This window comes from Gopherus flavomarginatus, chromosome 7 (genome assembly GCF_025201925.1).
Source record: "Gopherus flavomarginatus isolate rGopFla2 chromosome 7, rGopFla2.mat.asm, whole genome shotgun sequence".
Lineage (NCBI taxonomy): Eukaryota > Metazoa > Chordata > Testudines > Testudinidae > Gopherus > Gopherus flavomarginatus.
In genome coordinates, this window is record NC_066623.1 from 38,288,945 (window position 1) to 38,310,831 (window position 21,887).

A 21,887-nucleotide genomic window follows, 5' to 3' on the forward strand; every position below is an offset into this window, starting at 1 on the left:
GCAAAACTGTAGTATTGTGTGGGATGAAGAACATGGAGCTCTGTCAGCTCTACTGAAGTCTCGATAAAATTATTCCACTTTGAACTCTGCTTGATAAGGTTCATGAGGTCACTTAGTTCCATGAGTTAACATATAATGCAACATACATGTAAAATCTTACCATGTAGAAAAAGATGAGGCAAATTCCTGACTGATTTCCTTTAGGACTGGAATGTAGGGATCGCTATTAGCTGGAAAGACTGGAAGTGCCATTTCTTAGCTTATCCACCGGCATTGTGGAAGTCATGGAACAACACTGTTCCCCAGATATAGAATGTATCGTATATGTCTGGATCAAAATTTTCCAGATGGGGGCCTAAACACAGGCAAGAAAACGCATATTCAGGCACCCGAATAAAAGTAGCTTTTTTTTCTGGGCTTCCATTTTCTTCAATGGGAGTTGAAAGAACGTTGTAACTTGGAAAGTTAGACCATGCCTCTAAGGTGCCTAACTTTAAACACTGATTTTGCAGACCCTTACCCTCGCCTTTAATTTCAAATTTCTTCATATTATTTCGATTAAAAACAAATCTGACCTTTAACATATGTTCTTTGATATGGGTCATACCCCTAACATGTTTATATTCACACCAGAGGTATGACCCTTTCCAGGTTTAGTTGTGGCCCTCACAATTATTCACTTTTTAACTTGGTTCATCAAACGCTGAGGGAGACTTACCCGCCAGATATCTCTAGCTAATATCATGGTCACTGACCACTAGCACTTTTAGCACTGAAATTATGGCATATAATCCCAACAGTCATGTCTTGTGTGTGTGTTTATCTCCTGCTTAAATGTTGTAGTTGTTTACATCATTATTCACTCAAATTAAACGTTTCTGTGTTAAATTAGCACATATCAGGAGTAAGATTAAGTAATTTGAAGTGAAATAACTGGAATGTATTGTGACTGCCTGTTCTGCTCCTTAAACTCAAATAAAATCTATATTTCCCGTGCTTCAAGTTAATAATACCACTACTTCTCGCTCGCTGTTTCCTGCTTAATTATGCAGATGCTTCTATATCATATTTTTAGGGAATAATACATAGTTACCACTACTTCCCTGTCTTTTATTTTCTCTTTGATCTGGACCTCTCTTGTTGGGGCTGATTTTCCAACCTCTGTTCATTTTCTGCTCTCCCTTGAATGCTCCACCTAAACCAAAGTGGAACCAGACTGCTGGCAGGAAATATTAAAAAGGTTGTAGAGCAGTTTTTAAACTAAGAGTTGGGGGAAAGCAGACTGCTGCAGAGGAACATGTGGATCGGACAGAGACTTCTCTTAGGGGAGAGTCTAATGATAGAGAATCTCCAGGTTATAGTCAGGAGCAGAGGATAGAAGAGGATAATGTAAGGGCCAGATCAGATGATAAACATTCACATAAAAAAGATTCTGACACATCAGAAAAGGGCAGACAAATAAACAGTGACAAGCTTTTAAAGTGCTTGTACACAAATTTTAGAAGTCTAAATAATAAAATGGGTGAACTAGAGTGCCTTGTGATAAAGGAGGATATTGATATAATAGGCATCACAGAAACCTGGTGCACTGAGAGCAATCAATGGGACACAATCATTCTGGGGTACAAAATATATTGGAAGGACAGAACAGGTCATGTGAGGGGCGGGGAGTGGCATTATATGTGAAAGAAAATGTAGAATCAAATGAAGTAAAAATCTTAAATGAATCCACATGTTCCATAGAATCTCTATGTATAGAAATTTCATACTCTAATAAGAATATAACATTAGGGATTTTTATTGACCACCTGACCAGGACATGATAATGATGATGAAATGCTAAGGGAAATTAGAGAGGCTATCAAAATTAAGAACTCAATAATAATAGGGGATTTCAATTATTCCCATATTGACTGGGAACATTTCACTTCAGGAGGAAATGCAGAGATAAAAATTATTGATATTTTAAATGACTGCTTCATGGAGAAGCTGGTACAGGAATCCACAAGGGGAGAGGCAACTCTAGATTTAGGCCTGAGTGGAGCACAGGAGCTGGTCCAAGAGGTAACTATAACAGGACCGCTTGGAAATAGTGACCATAATACAATAGCATTCAACATCCCTGTGGTGGGAAGAACATCTCAACAGCCCAACACCGTGGCATTTAACTTCAAAAGGGGGAACTATGCAAAAATGAGGAGGTTAGTTAAACAGAAGTTAAAAAGTACAGTGACTAAAGTGAAATCCCTGCAAGCTGCATGGGCGCTTTTTAAAGACACCATAATAGAGGCCCAACTTCAATGTATACCCCAAATTAAGAAACACAGTAAAAGAACTAAAAAAGAGCCACCGTGGTGTAACAACTATGTAAAAGAAGCAGTGAGAGATAAAAAGACTTCCTTCTAAAAATGGAAGTCAAATCCTAGTGAGGTAAATAGAAAGGAGCATAAACTCTGCCAAATTAAGTGCAAGAAAGTAATAAGAAAAGCCAAAGAGGAGTTTGAAGAACGGCTAGCCAAAAACTCCAAAGGTAATAGCAAAATGTTTTTTAAGTACATCAGAAGCAGCAAGCCTCTTGATGATCAAGATACAAAAGGAGTGCTTAAAGATGATAAAGTCATTGCGGAGAAGCTAAATTGATTCTTTGCTTCAGTCTTCATGGCTGAGGATGTTAGGGAGATTCCCAAACCTAAGCCGGCTTTTGTAGGTGACAAATCTGAGGAACTGTCACAGATGGAAGTGTCACTAGAGGAAGTTTTGGAATTAATTGATAAACTTAACATTAACAAGTCACTGGGACCAGATGGCATTCACCCAAGAGTTCTGGAAGAACTCAAATGTGAAGTTGCAGAACTATTAACTAAGGTTTGTATCCTTTAAATTGGCTTCCCTACCCAATTACTGGAAGTTAGCTAATGTAACACCAATATTTAATAAGGGCTCTAGAGGTGATCCTGACGATTACAGACCAGTAAGTCTAACGTTGGAACCAGGCAAATTAGCTGAAACAATAATTAAGAATAAAATTGTCAGACTAGACAAACATAACTGTTGAGCAATAGTCAACATGGTTTCTGTAAAGGGAAATCATGTCTTACTAATCTATTAGAGTTCTTTGAAGGGGTCAACAAACATGTGAACAAGGGGGATCCAGTGGACATAATGTATTTAGATTTCCAGAAAGCCTTTGACAAGATCTCTCACCAAAGGCTTTTATGTAAATTAAGCTGTCATGGGATAAAAGGGAAGGTCCTTTCATGGACTGAGAACTGGATAAAAGACAGGGAACAAAGTGTAGGAATAAATGGTAAATTTTCAGAATGGAGAGGGGTAACTAGTGGGTTCCCCAAGGGTCAGTCTTCAAACCAATCCTATTCAACTTATTCATAAATGATCTGGATAAAGGGGTAAAAGTGAGGTGTCAAAGTTTGCAGATTATACTAAACTGCTCAAGATAATTAAGACCAAAGCAGATTGTGAAGAACTTCAAAAAGATCTCACAAAACTAAGTGATTGGGCAACAAAATGGCAAATGAAATTGAATGTGGATAAATGTAAAGTAATGCACATTGGAAAAAATAGCCCTAACTATACGTGCAATCTGATGGGGGCTAATTTAGCTACAACAAGTCAGGAAAAAAGATCTTGAAATTATCGTGGATAGTTCTCTGAAGATGTCTACGCAGTGTGCAGAGGTGGTGAAAAAAGCGAATAGGATGTTAGGAATACTTAAAAAGGGGATAGAGAATAAGACTGAGAATATATTATTGCCCTTATATAAATCGATGGTACGCCCATAACTTGAATACTGTGTACAGATGTGGTCTCCTCACCTCAAAAAAGATATACTGGCACTAGAAAAGGTACAGAAAAGGGCACCTAACATGATTAGGGGGTTGTAACGGGTCCCATATGAGGAGAGATTAAAGAGGCTAGGACTCTACAGCTTGGAAAAGAGGAGACTAAGGGGGGATATGATAGAGGTCTATAAAATCATGAGTGAATCAAGAACTAGGGATCACCAAATGAAATTAATAGGCAGCAGGTTTAAAACAAATACGAGGAAGTTCTTCTTCATGCAGCGCACAGTCAACTTGTGGAACTCCTTACCTGAGGAGGTTATGAAGGCTAGGACTTGAACAGCATTTAAAACAGAACTGGATAAATTCATGGTGGTTAAGTCCATTAATGGCTATTAGCCATGATGGGGAAGGAATGGTGTCCCTAGCCTCTGTAGGTCAGAGGGTGGAGATGGATGGCAGGAGATGGATCACTTGATCATTGCCTGTTAGGTCCACTCCCTCTGGGGCACCTGGCATTGGCCACTGTGGGTAGACAGGATACTGGGCTAGATGGACCTTTGATCTGACCCAGTACGGCCATTCTTATGTTATGTTCTCCAATTGATTTTTTAAAAAAAAACAAACAAACGAACAATCAAAAAACCACAGTGACCAAAAATGGATATCTGAAGTCTAAGCAGGGTTGAAAATCCTTACAGATGAAAATCCCATGAATACTAACAGTATGGCACTTGCTCTATCTGTGTTGACATTACAAAAATGTCGACTGAGACTCAAGTTAATTCCTACTCTAATCAGATAGTTTTCGCTACGATGGCTAAGCTCATCCCATTTAATACTCTAATTAGATTGTTCTTCTTACCATAACCATGTTATATTTATTTTTGCTTAATACCCAATTATTGATTATTCTCCAGGTTATGAAGTTATACTATGTACTCCAAAGTAGATAGGATTATGCTTAGTTATATATTATTCACACTTTTTTATTTTTTATTTATTCTTCACTTTTTCCTCCATCTCTTTCTTGAATATTATCTGAACCAGAATGCACTATGTGCAGCTCTCTCAAGACCTACTCCTAGCGGGATTATGAGCTATAAATAATTCTCTTGTGTATTTGATTATTTAAAGCAAGTCTGACTCCCGATGGCCCACATGCCTGTAGTTTATCTACAATAATATGGAGTGGAACTCTATTAGGCACAGATTCAATAGAATGACCATCGTGCATTGACCTGATCCTGCTACCCTGACTCCACTTCCGTGGACTTTAAAGGGCCTGGTGGAGGCTTTGTTGAGGACCCACAACACATGTGGATGTCATTGCTCAGCAGCACTGCGTCATTCACACAACAAAGTGGACAATGAGATAAATGCTTCTTCAGTGGTGACAGGGTATCACATTGTTTTCACTGAATATATTAGACGTTCTAATAATAATACTGTAAACTGATAAATGTACGAGAGGGGAAAATTTAGGCAACAAAAACAAAGGTCCTTTTAATTAAAGCATTTGTTCTGGTCTTTATAGTAGCAAATGGTGACACATTTAGGAAGTGGGGGACAATAAAATTATTACTATAACTTCAGAAACTCATTTATGAAAATCATGTCAAGTGATGCCACTCAGAAAGGTTCAAAGTGTTAATAATAATTGTGAGTCTCCCTTTGTGGAATTTCATTTGAAATCAGTTTGAATACTAGAATCATAGACATATAGGGCTAGAAGGGACCTTGAGAAATCATGAAGTCCAAACCCCTGCACTGTGGCAGGACCAAGTAAACCTAGACCTAGACCATTCCTGATGAGTGTTTGTCCAACCTGTTCTTAAAAACCTCCAGTGACAGCATTCTACAACCTCCCTTGGAAGCCTATTCGGGAGCATAACTACCCTTGTAGTTAGAAAGTTTTTCCTAATATCTAAACTTAATCTCCTTTGCTACAAATTAAGTCCATTACCTCTTGTCCTCTCTTCAGCGGCTATGGAAAACAATAAAACACAGTCCTCTTGATAAGAGCCAATAACATATTTGAAGACTTTTATTAGGTCCCACCTCAGTCTTCTTTTCTCAACATGCCCAATTTCTCTAACCTTTCCTCAGAGATCAGGTTTTCTAAACCTTTGATCATATTTGTTTCTCTCCTCTGGACTCTGTCCAACTTCTCCACATGTCTCTTAAAGGGTGAGGCCCAGAATTGGATGCAATACTCCAGCTGAGATCTCACCAGTACCAAGCAGAGCAGGACAGTTACCTCCCATGCCTTAGATACAACACTTCTGCTAATACACCCTGTAATGATATTAGTGTTTGTTTTTTTCCAGAAAGGGATCAGATTGTTGACTTGTATTCAATTTGTGATCCACAATAACCATCAAATCCTTTTCAGCAGTATTACCATCTAGCCAGTTATTGCCATTTTGCAGTTGGGCCAGGGATGGCACCCCAGTCCAGGGAAGTGAGCTGCAGCCTGATCAAGAATTGAAAAAAGCTTCAAAATACATTTTGTATAATTTGTATTGATAATATATACGGATTTAAGGATAATTTGTGATTTTATTTAAATGTAACAACTCACTCTCTCCAAAAGAAAAGTGCAGTGCCAGCAAGTTTGAATAATGTAATGCAGAATGAGGCTTTTGCTATAGCTAATAGTGCTTCAATAAGTTGCCTTGTTAACATGGTATTTTACATCCCTACTTATGTAAGGGCCTTGATGTGGTAACCACTGCTTGATGAGGCCATGGCAGGATTGTAGCAATTAAACCCAAGCTACACAGAGGTTGCAGGGAGTGGGAATGGAGCATGTAGCCTGTGCCTCTCCAGCCTTCTACCCGGTGAGGCAGGCCCCATGCTTGTGCATGAGCGGCTGCCCAGCTCCAAGCCTGCCTGATGCAAGGCTCCCAGCCCCAACCCAGATAGCAGTGACAGTGGTGGCTCCAGCTCCAGGGTCTGACTGCTGCTTCTTCTTTACTAAAAATAAGGCAAGTTTTTTAACAGCAGTTAAATAATACATTGTGCAGGAGCAGAAATAACTATTTTGTGATTTGTTCCTCACCTGTCCAAAAAGTCACCCTGAGTGGTGTATTTGATTTTTCCTTCTTAAAGGAGGTACTTTGCATTTGTCTTTATTGAATTTAATTTTGTTGATTTCAGACCAATTCTACAACTTTTCAAGGTCCTTTAGAATTCTAATCCTGTCCTTCAAAGTGCTTGCAATCCCTCCCAGCTCGGTGTCATCCATAATTTTAAGGAAGTTAAAAGTATTTTTAAGGAAGTTAAGTTTCAGCTGACATCAGAGCTCCAAAAACAGGAACACTGACAGCAGCAACAATATTCCACAGCACTAACAACACTGGGTAGGACAAATTGGCTCAGAAAGCAATTTGCCAGACTTACTATAGAGACTATTTTATTTTACTGTTTGTTTAATGCCGACAACTGTGCTATATGAAGTACAAGATAACCTCTCCCCCACAGATTTTACAGTTGAAGAAACAATGACCAGAGCTTTAGATGTTCTGGGAAGCCTCAACTCACATTAATATCGAGGTGAACTTTGGCTGCTTTGCACCTCTGAGTTTTCGGATTAGGTACTATTTGAAAAAAAATAGACTAAAATGCACATTAAATATTCACTATGTATGTTCTTGCTTTCCGTATTAGTATGTTACCTAAATAGATTTACGTTTTATAAAAAAGTTTATTAATTCAGGATATCTAAAAAGAAAGCAATATCATAGCCATTCTGTAAAGGAGATAGAACCACCCACCATAGAACAGATTTTCCAAGCGGTTTTACAAGGACGAAGACCGCGTTCAGACGCATAGTGGCGCTGTTGGCTAAGAAGGGGAAAGATTACAACCGGCGATTCTGGCGTCACAAGGCTAGAACACAACAAGACCAGAATGCAGGATCTGAGATAGAGGTGCTTTGTCTGGTGTCGCAGAGAAAAACAAAATTATAAAGGCTTTGGATTAACTGAATCCGTAGAAAGGAAATATACAGGCTAAAGTAAATCTTTTGGAAATCAGAATTCTGCAATGAATTTCCACTAGTGTCATTATTTCTCGATCGATGTCTGTGTGTTCTTTCCTATTAAGAATGGCGGATAAGAAGAGGAGAACAACAATCAAAAGGCAAGTCGCTTCTCTCGTTCTATTTCTTTGCATGTGGGCCCTCGGTTGCGAGACGGTTCACTACGCTGTGCTGGAAGAAATGGAGAGCGGGTCCTTTGTGGCTAATGTAGCAAAGGATCTAGGGCTAGACCCGAAGGGACTGTCTGCTCGCAGGGCCCGTGTGGTTTCCGAAGGCAGCCGCCAGCATTTCCAGCTAAATAGCAACACCGGGAACTTGTTTATTACAGAGAAACTGGACAGAGAGGAACTGTGTGCGCAAACTGACCCCTGCATTTTGTATTTTGAAATAATCCTGGAAAATCCCTTGCAGTCCTATCGGGCTGAGGTAAGGGTTTATGATGTAAATGATCATTCTCCGGAGTTCTCAGATAATGAGCTGCTTCTGAAGATGCCCGAAAGTACTCCGCCTGGGTCCCGATTCCCCCTGGCAAGCGCCCAGGATTTAGATGTCGGTAACAACAGCTTGCAGAGCTACGCCATCAGTTCAACAGACCATTTCCGCGTATACACTCGCCATCGCAGCGACGGCAGGAAGTACGCGGAGCTGGTGTTGGAGACACCTTTGGATCGAGAGGAGCAGGCAGAAGTTAGCTTCATGCTGACTGCGACAGACGGAGGCTCCCCAGCGCTGTCCGGTGCAGCGGAGGTACGAATAACTGTTCTGGATATCAATGATAATGTTCCCGAGTTTTCCAAAACTCTTTATAGAGCACAGGTTTTGGAAAATGCCGAACAAGATTATGTGGTTCTGACAGTTTCCGCAACTGATTTAGACGAAGGAATTAATGGCGCAATATCATATTCATTTAGCCAAAAATCCAAAAAGAATGTCAGCGCATTCAGTATAAACCCGGTAACTGGGGAGATTCGACTTTTGGGACCACTAGATTTTGAGGAAACAGAAACCTTTGAAATAGACGTTCAAGCTACAGATGGCGGGGGACTGTCAGCGCACAGCGAAGTCCTGGTGGAGGTGGTGGATGTCAATGACAATGCCCCAGAGGTGAAAGTAACCTCTCTTGTTAGTCTGATACCGGAAGATTCCGCTCCTGAGACCGTGGTGGCCCTCTTCAATGTCAGAGACCGGGATTCTGGGGACAACGGGAGAACAGTCTGTTCCATAGAAGACGATCTGCCGTTTTCTGCAAAACCAACTTCAAAAAATTCCTACTCTTTAGTGACCGAAAATGCATTTGACCGAGAAAAAGTATCGGAGTATAACATAACCATCACAGCCAGGGATTTGGGGACTCCCACTCTTTCTACCGAAGAGAGAATCATCGTGAAAATATCCGACATTAATGACAATTCTCCAGAGTTCGATCAAACATCATACACTATGTATGTCCGAGAAAATAATGGTCCGGCTGTATTGATAGGGAAAGTCAATGCTTTTGATTCAGACTCAGAGCAGAATGCCAAAGTGACATACTCTGTATGGCCCGCTGAAGTAGGCGGCCTTCCTCTGCTCTCCTATATCTCCATAAACTCGGAAAATGGGAATGTGTACGCTCTGCAATCCATGGATTATGAACAGATAAGAGAGTTCCAGGTCACAGTGAGAGCTGCAGATGGCGGGTCCCCACCACTAAGCTCTGAAGTCATTGTCCGGGTTGTGATAATTGATGAAAATGACAACGCCCCCTTCATTTTATACCCTCTGCAGAACAGCAGCGCCCCAGCTAATGACCTGGTTCCCAGATCGGCGAAGGCGGGTTACCTGGTGGCAAAGGTGGTGGCTGTGGATGGAGATTCCGGTCAGAATTCTTGGCTTTCCTATCACTTGATGAAGGCCACTGACACAGGTCTATTTACTATCGCTTCCCAAAATGGTGAAATAAGAACCACGAGGCTAATGACAGATCGAGATACGATGAAGCAGAAACTCATTGTGGTTGTTAGAGACAGCGGAGAATTGCCCCTTTCGTCATCTGCAACTTTAAACATAGCTCTAGTGGATGGGTTTTCAGACTTATACATGCGGTTTACAGATGCCGCTGTGGAAGAGGAAGAGAACGGCACATTAACGATGTACTTAATAATTTCCTTGTGCTTAGTATCATTTGTTTTTTTTATTTCAATAATAGTATTTATAACTATCAAGCTTTATAGAAGACGACATTATGGAGAAAGATTCATGTCTGCTTCTGGTAATTTTTATGGTAATAGCAACTTCCAAAATAATTTGATAGATGTAAAGGGTCACGGAACTCTGTCTCACAGTTATCGTTATGAAGTCTGTTTAACAACTGGATCAGGAAACAGCGAATTCAAATTCCTCAGACCCATTATTCCCTCTCTTCCACCTCAGCATGGCATTGCTGGAATGGACTCTGGAAAAGAACAGGATCTTCTTACTAACTTCCAGCTGAACACGGACGCAGAATCAGCGAACGAGGTTAGATTGATCTTCTATAGTATTTTTATTTCATTTTCGTTAATTATTTATTTAAAGTGTATTAATCATTAAAAGATAATTTAGAAGTTTTTATTTTCAAAATTATTCAGAGAGCTATTCCTTTCCTTCTCTAATGTACATATAAATATTGCCTTTACAATTTGAAGTTAGCATTTGTCTGTGTACATTTAATGTTTTGTAGTTTATGTATTTTGGTTCAGAAATATTTGGGTTATTAGGTATCTTCAGCAATGAACAGATGTGAAAAAAGTTGGAAAATATTAAAATACTAATGATGTATTGTGTATGCATGTTATAAGGACATTATTACTCTACCTTTTTTGGAAATACTCTTGAATGTCATAGTAGGTGTACTGATTTGCACTTTTGTTAAGGAGAGCTGGTGTTATTAAAAATCAGACTTTGCCATAAGTGTGGGTTAACGGGGAATTGGAGATGATAAATTAGTGGATTTAGCCGGTTACACACTGTTATGTTGACTCACTGTTACCCAGTTAAGTTAATTGAGGCTCTAGGTATGCTCCCTATGGGGCCTCATAATCCCACTGCGAAGTGTAGCCCCACCCACTTGTATTGGCCCTATCCCTCCTCCAGCTGGGATGAGCTCTTCTTTTAGCCTAGCTGCTCTCTCGGACATTATACTATTGTTTACGGAATTTCACTTGCCTCCATAACAGCTGGATACATTTTAAATAATGTTTTAGAATCCATACAAATGGCAACGTCCCCTTCATTTTATACCTTCTTCAAAACAGCACCTCCCTTGCTAACGAACTGGTTCACAGAACAGCAGATTCGGGTTACCTTGCGATGTTAGTAGTGGAAATTCTGGTCAGAAATCTGAGCTTTCCTGCCAAACGCTGAAGGCCACTGAACCAGGTCAATGTGGAACTCTATAATGGGTAAATAAGAACCGTTAGGTAATAACAGATCCGAACAGTATAGCGCAAAGACTGGTTATTATGGGTATGGGTGCATTATCCCCAATACATTATTCTCCGTTCCTAAATCATCATTTCAATATTGATACGCAAGTTTGGAATAACCCAGATTTTCAAAAGTTCTCTTTGCGAAATGAATTATTATCGATGTCCAGGTGAACTATTAGCTTATATAATTCTGTTTTTGCTGTTCTCGTTTTATCGAGAAAACATGTTCTTCATGATTTTCCAGTGTTTATGTTACACTTGACGTCCGTTTTATTATGTCCTGCCAATCGATTCTATTTGTGTACTTTCCCTATATGTGACTATATAATATTTAATACATTGCTTATAGAAGCGTGTGTATATGTTTAATAGATATAGGTAAGCTATTTTGATAGACTTGTTTTCAAATTTTAGATATTTGGTTTATGTAACTCTTTTTGTCATGAAATTGTAAACATTTTTACTCTATGATTAAGCTATTTTGCCATTTATTATTTTAATTTAATCCAGGAATTAATTTAATTCAGTTGTTAAAATGCCACTTTCTGGTTGTCTGGAGAGACGAAAAAGCATTGCTCAATTTTCTTATTAGATTCAGAAGGACGTGAGGAGACATAAAGCTTGGCTTTATCCATGTATTGGAAGCATTTCAGCCTATGAACTCTCTGGACCTGTTTAAAGAGATTTCATATATAGATTGAAAAGGGAAAGAGACAGACTGCTTTTTATTTATTTACTCTTGTGTTGACTATCTGTTGAGGCTTTTCAAACACTTAAAAAGACAATCCCTGTTATGAGGAACCCACAATCTAAGGGATCCCCTTGAAGTCTTGTAAGGAGACCTTTGAGGGAGGAGAAGTAGTTGCCTTTCATGGCTCTCTGGACTCTATAGAATGGGAACCGTAGAATTATAGAATATCAGGGTTGGAAGGGACCTCAGGAGGTCATCTAGTCCAATCCCTGGCTCAAAGCAGGACTGCCAGGGCTTTGTCAAGCCTGACCTTAAAAACCTCTATGGAAGATGATTCCACCACCTCCCTAGGTAACCCGTTCCAGTGCTTCTCCACCCTCTTAGTGAAAAAGTTTTTTTTTATATCCAACCTAAACCTTCCTCACTGCAACTTGAGACCATTACTCCTTGTTCTGTCATCTGCCACCACTGAGAACAGTCTAGATCCATCCTCTTTGGAACCTCCTTTCAGGTAGTTGAAAGCAGCTATCAAATCCCCCTTCATTCTTCTCTTCTGCAGACTAAACAATCCCAGTTCCCTCAGCCTCTCCTCATAAGTCATGTGCTCCAGCCCCCTAATCATTTTTGTTGCCCTCCGCTGGACTCTTTCCATTTTTTCCACATCCTTCTTGTAGTGTGGGGCCCAAAACTGGACACATTACTCCAGATGAGACCTCACCAACAGGGCCGGTTCTAGCCATTTCGCTGCCCAAGCACAATGGCATGCCACGGGGGGCACTCTGCCGCTCTCTGGTCCTGCGGCTCCTGTGGATCTCCCACAGACGTGGCTGCAGAGGGTCTGCTGGTCCCACGGCTCTTGTGGACCTCCCGCAGGTGTGCCTGCGGGTGCTCCACCGGAGCCGCGGGACCAGCGGACCCTCCGCACGGACGCCTGTGGGAGGTCCACCAGAGCCGCCTGCCACCCTCCCGGCAACCGGCAGAGCGCCCCCTGCGGCATGCCACCCCAAGCACACGCTTGGCATGCTGGGGCCTGGAGCCGGCCCTGCTCACCAATGTCGAACAGAGGGGAATGATCACAGCCCTTGATCTGCTGGCAGTGCCCCTACTTATACAGCCCAAAATGCCATTAGCCTTCTTGGCAACAAGGGCACACTGCTGACTCATATCCAGCTTCTTGTCCACTGTAACCCCTAGGTCCTTTTTTGCAGAACTGCTGCCTAGCCATTCGGTCCCTGGTCTGTAGCAGTGCATGGGATTCTTCAGTCCTTAGTGCAGGACTCTGCACTTGTCCTTGTTGAACCTCATCATATTTCTTTTGGCCCAATCCTCTAATTTGTCTAGGTCCCTCTGTATCCTATCCCTACCCTCCAGCGTATCTACCACTCCTCTCAGTTTAGTGTCATCTGCAAAATTGCTGAGGGTGTCTCTGCAAACTTGCTGAGGGTGCAGTCCATGCCATCCTCCAGATCACTAATGAAGATATTGAACATTAATCCTTGACTTTCTTCTTGTTCCCTCTCTAGTCATGCTCGGTTTTGAAGTGTGACAGCATTTTGTTTTGATCATTGATCCCCAGGGGAGCTGATAGGGCTGAAAATATAAGCCTTGAGTGTTTGTCTATTGTCATTCCTGAGGTGGTTTCCCATCATCATCAGCATTGCTGTGTGAACTGAGTTTGAACTGGGAAAAGTCCAGCAGGTCAGGTTGGTTATACCCAGTGAAGTTTGGATAAAGAAAAATGGGGAAGATTATTGACATCCCGTGATTATTTCCTGAGAGTCAAACTGATTAAGGCCCATTTCAGAGTGCTTTGGAGAGTGCCTAGATCCAGTTCGTGGCCAGCTTTGTGTGTAGTTTCAGTGACCACTTTGGAAAATTATCTTGCTTCTTTGGTGAATATAAGGGTTTGAACCAGGTTTTTTGTGCTGTTGTCTATGTGGGTATTTAAAACCACGATTAATCTATTTTGATTCATAGATGTGTGGTTTCAAATTGTTTTATTCTCTTCTACACCTGAGATTGGATTAATGCAGTGTGGCTTCGCATCCTCATTTCTTGACTCTGATTTCTGGTTGAAATGCGCATTTGGTAGGAATTAGCTGTTTCACCAAAATCCTGGCAGTGCTTTCCAGCCACTTCTCCTTGCTGCAGGAAAGTCTGGAGCCTCATATCCATTATTAGGTCATGCCTGGTGATGGCCGAAATGGGGACATAACAACAGAATGAACTAGTGCCATGTTACGTATTTGTAAAACGAGTGAGGAAAAGAGAAATTCAGCACTCTTTTTACTCCTCTTGCTAAATACAGCCAATAAATGTGATATCTCAGAGATGATGGAGGGGAAGGGCAGAATTTTCACATAACATAACATAAGAATGGCCATACTAGGTCAGACCAAAGGTCCATCCAGCCCAGTATCCTGTCTACAGACAGTGACCAACACCAGGTGTCCCAGAGGGAGTGAACCTAACAGATAATGATCAAGTGATCTCTCTCCTGCCATCCATCTCCACCCTCTGACAAACAGAGGCTAGGGACACCATTTCTTACCCATACTGGTTAATAGCCATTAATGGACTTAACCTACAGGAATTCATCTAGCTCTCTTTTAAACCCTGTTACTGCCCTAGCCTTCACAACGTCCTCAGGCAAGGAGTTCAACATACACTCATAAACAGGCTTTAATAAAACAGCACAAATACTGTTATTCGTGAAAATATACTCCTTGATTTATTCTTTCTTACTTTTAAAAGATCAGCGGTCACTAAAGTGGGCAAAGACATTTTGCAAAGTATTATTTATGTAATAACTTTTAGCTTTATTGAAAACAAATTAATATAAATCAAGAAAAAATATAAAAATGAACACTCTCCTTAAAAATAATTGCAGCTTCCAGTATTTCGCAGTTGATGCTCTGAGCGCCGCCGTTCGCGCTTTTAAGGAGACAAATGAAAATCCAGTTCAAGCAACTCTTTCGTCTTATACACACTGCAGAAGCAGAGATGGATCAACCACACATAAGTGTTTGGTTATGAAAAGGGAATATGGGGACTGTATTTTGCCTTTGAACTATTTTTACATTTTTCCAAACTTTTTGTGAGGTATGCATTAAATAATAAACATAATCTCGATTACTACAGTATTTGCCTAAACAGAAGTCAGAGGCATCTTCACTCCTATGGCAGACAAAATGTCTGGAATTGCAAAGGGCTAGTTCTGCTTTATTTTCTTATTATTACAATTCTGGAGACAGTTTCTGGGAAGATTCATTATTAGATTATTGAAAAAATTCAGAAAGACTCTTTCGTGGGAATTTAACCTCAGTTGCTTAAAATTAGATTACATGATATACAGAAATAAACTCATATGAGAGTAGAAAGAACATTGGCTAATCACAAAACATTTAAAATTACTAATGTTACAAGACGTAACTGTATGTGCATAGGTCTAAAATGTTCATTTTTAATTTAATTTAATAACAAAATACACTCTAAATCGTCATTAGTACAAAATATACACATGCGAGAGACTAATCTGATTAATTAAATGTTCTTCGTTAGATTTCTTCAAACTTTTCTCAGACTTGTTTGAATCCGTTTGATCATTTTCTTGGGGTTTTTTTAGGGAATTGTTTGAGGTACTTGCCTCGGCCAAACTAAACTGAACCATTTTAAATTAGCCAGTTACAGACTCATCAGGATCATAATTAGTGTGAAGAAAAGCTCTGACTCCCTCTATACCATTCACTGGGACATGGGAACTCCACTAAAAGTTACACTGGAGGTTAAATTAAAAAGTGTATTTATTGATTAACAAACTCTTCATTTGTCCTTTCTTTAATTTCTTGGTGACACCTCTCCCATTATCTAATTTATTCCAGTTAATTTATTAATCTGTAGGCACATTTTAAGAAGTGAAGTATTTCTACTACTTCAAAATGTTACTGTCAAACTTTGTGAAGTATGATAAATGACAGTATTTAAAGAATAATAATGCCAAATATAACACTAAAGTGCATTTGTAAGATCTATATTCAAAAGATGGTAATGGAAGTAATACTTTTACAAATGTATGTAATTATAATGAAGCAACTTTTCATTCTAAAACACAGTGGTGTTTCAACTGTATTGAAAAATCTGTATTCCCTCAGAATATGGGCTCATATGTGACATGACATTACAGAGACAAATTCATTCATCGATGCAATTTATTTTAGCTCAAGAGTTCTAGGAGATTAATTAAATTGTCATTGGTATGGCCTAGTAAATAGAACACTGAGGTTTACTCTCAGATCTGCCCTTGGCCATCTGGGTGACCTTGGGCAAATAGCTTCATCTCTGTGTGCCTCAATTTCCTCATCTGTAAAGTGGGAATAATTACACTAAACCCATCTGTAAAGTCCTTTGAAATCTACTTATTAAAAGCCCTATATAAGAGCTAGGAATTAAGACTATTTTAATATTGTGTCTGTTGTTGTTTTTTTGATGTGTAGTATCCCAACAATCTCATGCTTCAACATATGTCCATATTAGTCTATGTAATTTATGGAAGAAATCCTCATTTCTTATTTCTGGCTATTAATATATGAACTTATATAGGCATTCTATTGTTGGAAGTGTTTTTAAGACAAAATTCAAATTAAAGGATTTATACTTCACATTTTAATAGATATCATGTAGAGAGTAATTTTATTAAGAAGTGACATATATGTCAACAAAAAGCATTATGTATATCATATTTCATTACACACGTTCCCCTCTCACACTGAGATTTGTTGTCTTTCTGAAAGATATATTTTGATTCAGTCATAATCAGACTGAAGCGTGTTCCATTATATTGTAGAGAATAATATATATATGCATAGCAATTCATATAGCATAATATAACAATACGTTTAGTTACATATCTAGCGCTTTAAAATGACTGAACAATTGAAATGGCAGTATTAAAAAATAAAACAAACCGTTCACAATGGAGTATTCTGCAGTCATTGATATAGACTCTGAGTGTCGCTGTTCGCTAACTATGCACAGACAGACTAATACGAGATCGAGCAAACCCATTTAACAGCAAAGGCAGACAAGCCGCAGGATTCAAGGTCTGAATAGAAACAGAGGACCTTGCTCATTGAATCTAGACCTTACATAGGATGCCGTAATGAAGATTTAGTCCGAGACAACAACATACAAATTCCTGATTGCTAATCACTGCAGACATCGGTAAGAGAACTGGAAGGCCGCTCTTCATCCCCCTTGAAATGGCGGACACACAAAGCAGACAGGATTGCAAAAGGCGAGCCTTGTTTTGCTGTATCTTGGTCACCGTTTGGGAGAAAGTTTCGGGACAGATTCGCTATTCGATTCCTGAGGAAATGGAGATAGGATCCTTCGTAGGGAACATCGTAAAGGACCTGGGACTGGATCTAAAGGAGCTCTCAGACCGCGGAGTCAGCCTTGTTGCCAGAGGTAGGACACAATATTTTGGTTTGAATTTGAAAAACGGCCATTTATTTGTCAACGAAAGGATGGACAGAGAGCAGATCTGTGGTCATATTGCAAAATGTGTGTTAAATGTTGAGGTTCTTGCGGAAAACCCAGTGAAGCTTTACAGAGGCGAAGTGGAAATAAAGGATATAAATGATAACTCGCCCAGTTTCCCAGAAAATGAAAGCGTGTTAGAAATCAGTGAGAATACTGTAAGAGGCACACGTTTCCCATTAGAAAAAGCTCATGACCCTGATGTAGGACTAAATTCTTTACAAAATTACAAATGTAGCCAAGACAGCTATTTTATCCTGAATGTAGAAACCGGAGATGACGGTGTAAAATACCCGGAATTAATATTGGAGACATCTTTGGATCGAGAACATCAAGCAGTTCACAATTTGATCCTCACCGCCACTGACGGCGGGGATCCTGTAAAATCAGGATCATCAGTAATCCGTATTGTAGTTTTGGATGGAAATGACAATGCCCCAGAATTTACGCAATCGGTATATAAAGTGAGTGTAAGGGAAGACATTCCTGTAGGTAGTGTGGTGCTCACGGTAACAGCTTCGGACAGGGATGAAGGCATAAATGCACAGATCAAGTATTCATTTCTCAAAATCTCAGAAAGATTTGACAAAAAATTTAAATTGGATTCTGAAACTGGAGACATCCAAGTAACAGCAAAGCTTGATTTTGAAGAGCTCGCATTTTATGAACTCGACATACAAGCGAGGGACGAAGGCGGGCTATCAGCCCACAGCAAAGTTCTGATAGAGATTGCTGACGTTAATAATCATATCCCTGAGATCACTATCACATCTTCTTTCAGTCCCATTGCCGAAGATTCCCTCATAGGTGCAGTAATTGCTATTCTTAATGTGCATGATCGAGATTCTGGGGAGAATGGTGAGGTCACGTGTTCTATAATTCCAGAAAGCCTCCCATTCAAATTAGAGAGGTCATTTGATAATTTTTACACTGTGGTGACTGATAGAGCTTTGGACAGGGAGCAAGTCTCCGAATACAATATCACTGTTATAGCCACAGACCAAGGGATTCCTCCTCTTAGCTCAAACAAAACTTTCTTTGTAGAAGTTTTGGATAAAAATGACAACCGGCCTGTCTTCGATCAAAAACATTACACGGTTTATATCCCAGAAAATAGCACCCCAGGTGTTTCTGTATTTCATATGAAGGCAAATGATGTGGACTGGAAGGAGAACGCCAGAGTCACTTACTCCATTATTGAAGGAGACAGAAGCGAAGTTCCTTTGTCCTCCTACATCTCCATTAACTCCGAGACTGGGGCTCTCTACGCTCTGCGCTCCTTCGATTACGAACAGTTCCGGGAGATTCGGTTCCAAGTGCAGGCTCAGGATGGGGGTTCCCCACCTCTCAGCAGTAATGTCTCTGTCACTCTCTTTCTACTGGATCAGAATGACAACAGCCCGCACATCTTACACCCCTCCTTTCCCACCGATGGCTCCACGGGAGTGGAGTTGGCCCCTCGCTCCTCCGAGCCGGGTTACCTGGTCACTAAGGTGGTGGCGGTGGATGCAGACTCCGGGCAGAACGCCTGGCTCTCCTACCAGCTGCTGAAGGCTACAGAGCCGGGGCTCTTCTCTGTGGGACTCCACAGCGGCGAGATCAGGACGGCGCGCTACTTTCTCGACAAAGATGCGCTCAAGCAAAGTCTGGTGGTTTTAGTGAAGGACAACGGGCAGCCCCCTCTCTCTGCCACGGCCACTGTCACGGTGGTGGTGGCTGACAGCATCCCCGAAATCCTCTCCGATTTAAGCAGCCTCTCAGCTCCTGTAGACCCCCAGTCCAGCCTCACCTTGTATTTGGTGATCGCTGTGGCTTCCGTTTCCTGCTTGTTCTTTACCTTTCTCATAGTGTTAGTGGCCCTGAGGCTCCGCCGGTGGAGAAACTCGCAGCTGTTTGACTCCTCGAGTGTGACTTTCAGTGGAGTTCCCGTCTCGCAGTTTGTGGGGCTCGATGGAGTCAGAGCTTTTCTTCACACTTCTGCTCAGGAGCCTGTCCCATTTAAGAACAGTGGGTTAAAGGAATTCTGCTTTCAAGAGGGAAGTGTTTCAGACACTCTTACGGGTATTAATCCTGCCGTCAACAAGGAGATTGAACCGTTTGATGAAGAAACAAGTACCAGAAATGCTCTCGACATCTTCTTGGAGGTGAGTGTACTCGGCTGAATTAAATATTTCTTTGATATCTGAGTAAAACGCTTCAATTAATATTTTCCCATTATATATGATAGTCTTTTTATTTAATCGTATTTGTAGTGATATTTTAAAAGGAAGAAAGAGCGTTTTATTGAGTTCACATGTTAAAAATACATTTATGAAAACAAATATTTCAAATCAAATTCTGTTTACAGAAACTGTCGCTTAATATTTAAAAATGGAGGCGGGTTGGATTGATTGCCTCTCGGAGAAAAATTGATAAAACAATTAGTGGCCATTTCTTCCATGTGATATATTTTCTGTTAAAGAGTTCAGAATTTCCATTCTTAATTTCTCCACAAATACCTCACATACACATTCTTTGATTTCTATATTATTATATCCTAGCTGTGTTGTTAAACGGCCAATCACAGTAGCCTTATCACTAAATTAGTCGATATCAAAAATTCAAGAAATTGATGCCTAAAGTTGGGATTGTCTATCTGTAGGAAATGCCTAAACTCGTGCCCATTTGTTGTTTAGAATCAGGTTACTTGTGAAGATATGTAAATTTGTATATAAGAGACAAACTGTGGGCATCCATTTTAAAATCCTTGCCCACGACAATTAAACACCATCTGGGGATTTCTTTCCTCATAAGTTCTTCATCTCTAGAACTTAAACCCTAAACCTATTCCCGATAAGCAGTTTCTAATTAGAAGGAAGACCTGTGAAGAGTTTAAGGATCTCTCTAAATCTTTACTTTGATAATGAAAAATCGTCAGTGATCCCTGCAGAAGTTATCTGCTTTTCAGAAATGAAATGTACCTGAATAATTTACACGGACAGCCCTCAATAAAATGAATGGCCCTTATTACCGTTACAATCTGTAATGAAAAGGTTATTCTAGTATATTATAAATCTAATTTACATTAGCCATTGCTATAGGTTTGCAATCATAAATTCTTATTCCCCAAATAGCCTAGATATAATAGGTACCCCACAACTAATGTCACTTTAGCAAGTCACATTTTGAAAACAGACTGCCTTATAAATATGATGGCATTGTTCCCTATTTGATGTCTAGCTAGACTAGAGTAAAAATCTTTTATGAGATTACTAATTTAGTTGATAAAAGTAACTGTGTTGACCTAGTATATTTAGATTAATGTCAGGCATTTAACTTAATACCACTTGATATTCATATTGAAATCGAATACTATAAAATAAATAAGTTACATTTTAACTTGAGTATAAACTATTTCAGACATGAAAATCTATTTGCTATGTCAAGATAATCAGATGATGGTGTTCCTAATGAGACTCAGCAAAGTTGAAATCAAAGCCCAATTTTATTCAGTACTACTATCTATGATTTGGAAGAAACTACAATTATTAACATTTGCAGATGCCATAAATATCGATGGGGTAGTTAATTACAGAGGTCGAATCAACCATGCAGAGAGGTCTGTAGGCTGGGAGCAGTAAAAACATACATTTTAATATAGTCAAATACAAGGTCATGCATTTAGGAGCCATACATTCAGGATGGGAGGCTGTACCTGGGAAAGTAGTTACTCTGGAAAGGACATAGGGGCCGTAGAGTAGATAATTCACTGAATATGAACTCCCAGTGCAGTGTTATGGCTTTATTCTTTCAACCTGATTATTCGATGTATTAAAGGGCAATGTAAAGTAGAAGTAATGGAGTCACAGAGCCACCAGTTTTAGTGACAGAAGGGACCACTAGATCATCTAGTCTGATCTCCTGTATATCACAGGCCTCTAACACCCCCCAGCACCAGCACCCTAAACCCAATAAACAAAATGAAACCAAAGTATTACAGCACACAGGAAACTAGTCTATTATGTACCACAGGCAGAGAACAGGAGGGACTAAGATGCACTGTACTCAGGCTCCCTGAAATGGCAGGGAAATGATTAAGTGAGAAATACCCAGATAATCCTGGCAAGTGACCAGCACCCACACACTTGCAGAGGAAGGCAAAAAATCTCCAAGGTCATTGCCTATCTGATCTGGGGGATAATTTCTTCCTGATGCCACATATGACATCAGAGAATCATAGAATGTAGGACTGGAAGGGACCTTGAAAGGTCATCTGGTCCAGTCCCCAGCACTCATGGCAAGGTTAAGTATTATCTAAAGTATCCATGACAGGTGTTTGTCTAAGCCTACTCTTAAAAATCTCCAATGATGGAGATTCCACAACC

General features: G+C 40.1%; 2 protein-coding genes across 2 annotated transcripts; both read left to right on the forward strand.

The window, feature by feature from the left end:
* The first annotated feature begins 7,716 nt into the window (after positions 1 to 7,716).
* Positions 7,717 to 10,425, forward strand: LOC127055776 (protocadherin beta-1-like). Its single transcript, XM_050963128.1, has one exon. It carries the CDS (start codon positions 7,885 to 7,887, stop codon positions 10,414 to 10,416), a length of 2,532 nt encoding a protein of 843 aa, XP_050819085.1. The 5' UTR covers positions 7,717 to 7,884; the 3' UTR covers positions 10,417 to 10,425.
* A 6,640-nt stretch (positions 10,426 to 17,065) lies between these two features.
* On the forward strand, positions 17,066 to 19,685 carry LOC127055376 (protocadherin gamma-A10-like). Its single transcript, XM_050962275.1, has one exon. It carries the CDS (start codon positions 17,244 to 17,246, stop codon positions 19,683 to 19,685), a length of 2,442 nt encoding a protein of 813 aa, XP_050818232.1. The 5' UTR covers positions 17,066 to 17,243.
* The last annotated feature ends 2,202 nt before the right edge of the window (positions 19,686 to 21,887 follow it).

Excerpts from the sequence above, each read along its gene's own strand:
- LOC127055776 (XM_050963128.1), top strand. The coding sequence starts at position 7,885 with ATGTCTGTGTGTTCTTTCCTATTAAGAATGGCGGATAAGAAGAGGAGA.
- LOC127055376 (XM_050962275.1), top strand. The coding sequence starts at position 17,244 with ATGGCGGACACACAAAGCAGACAGGATTGCAAAAGGCGAGCCTTGTTT.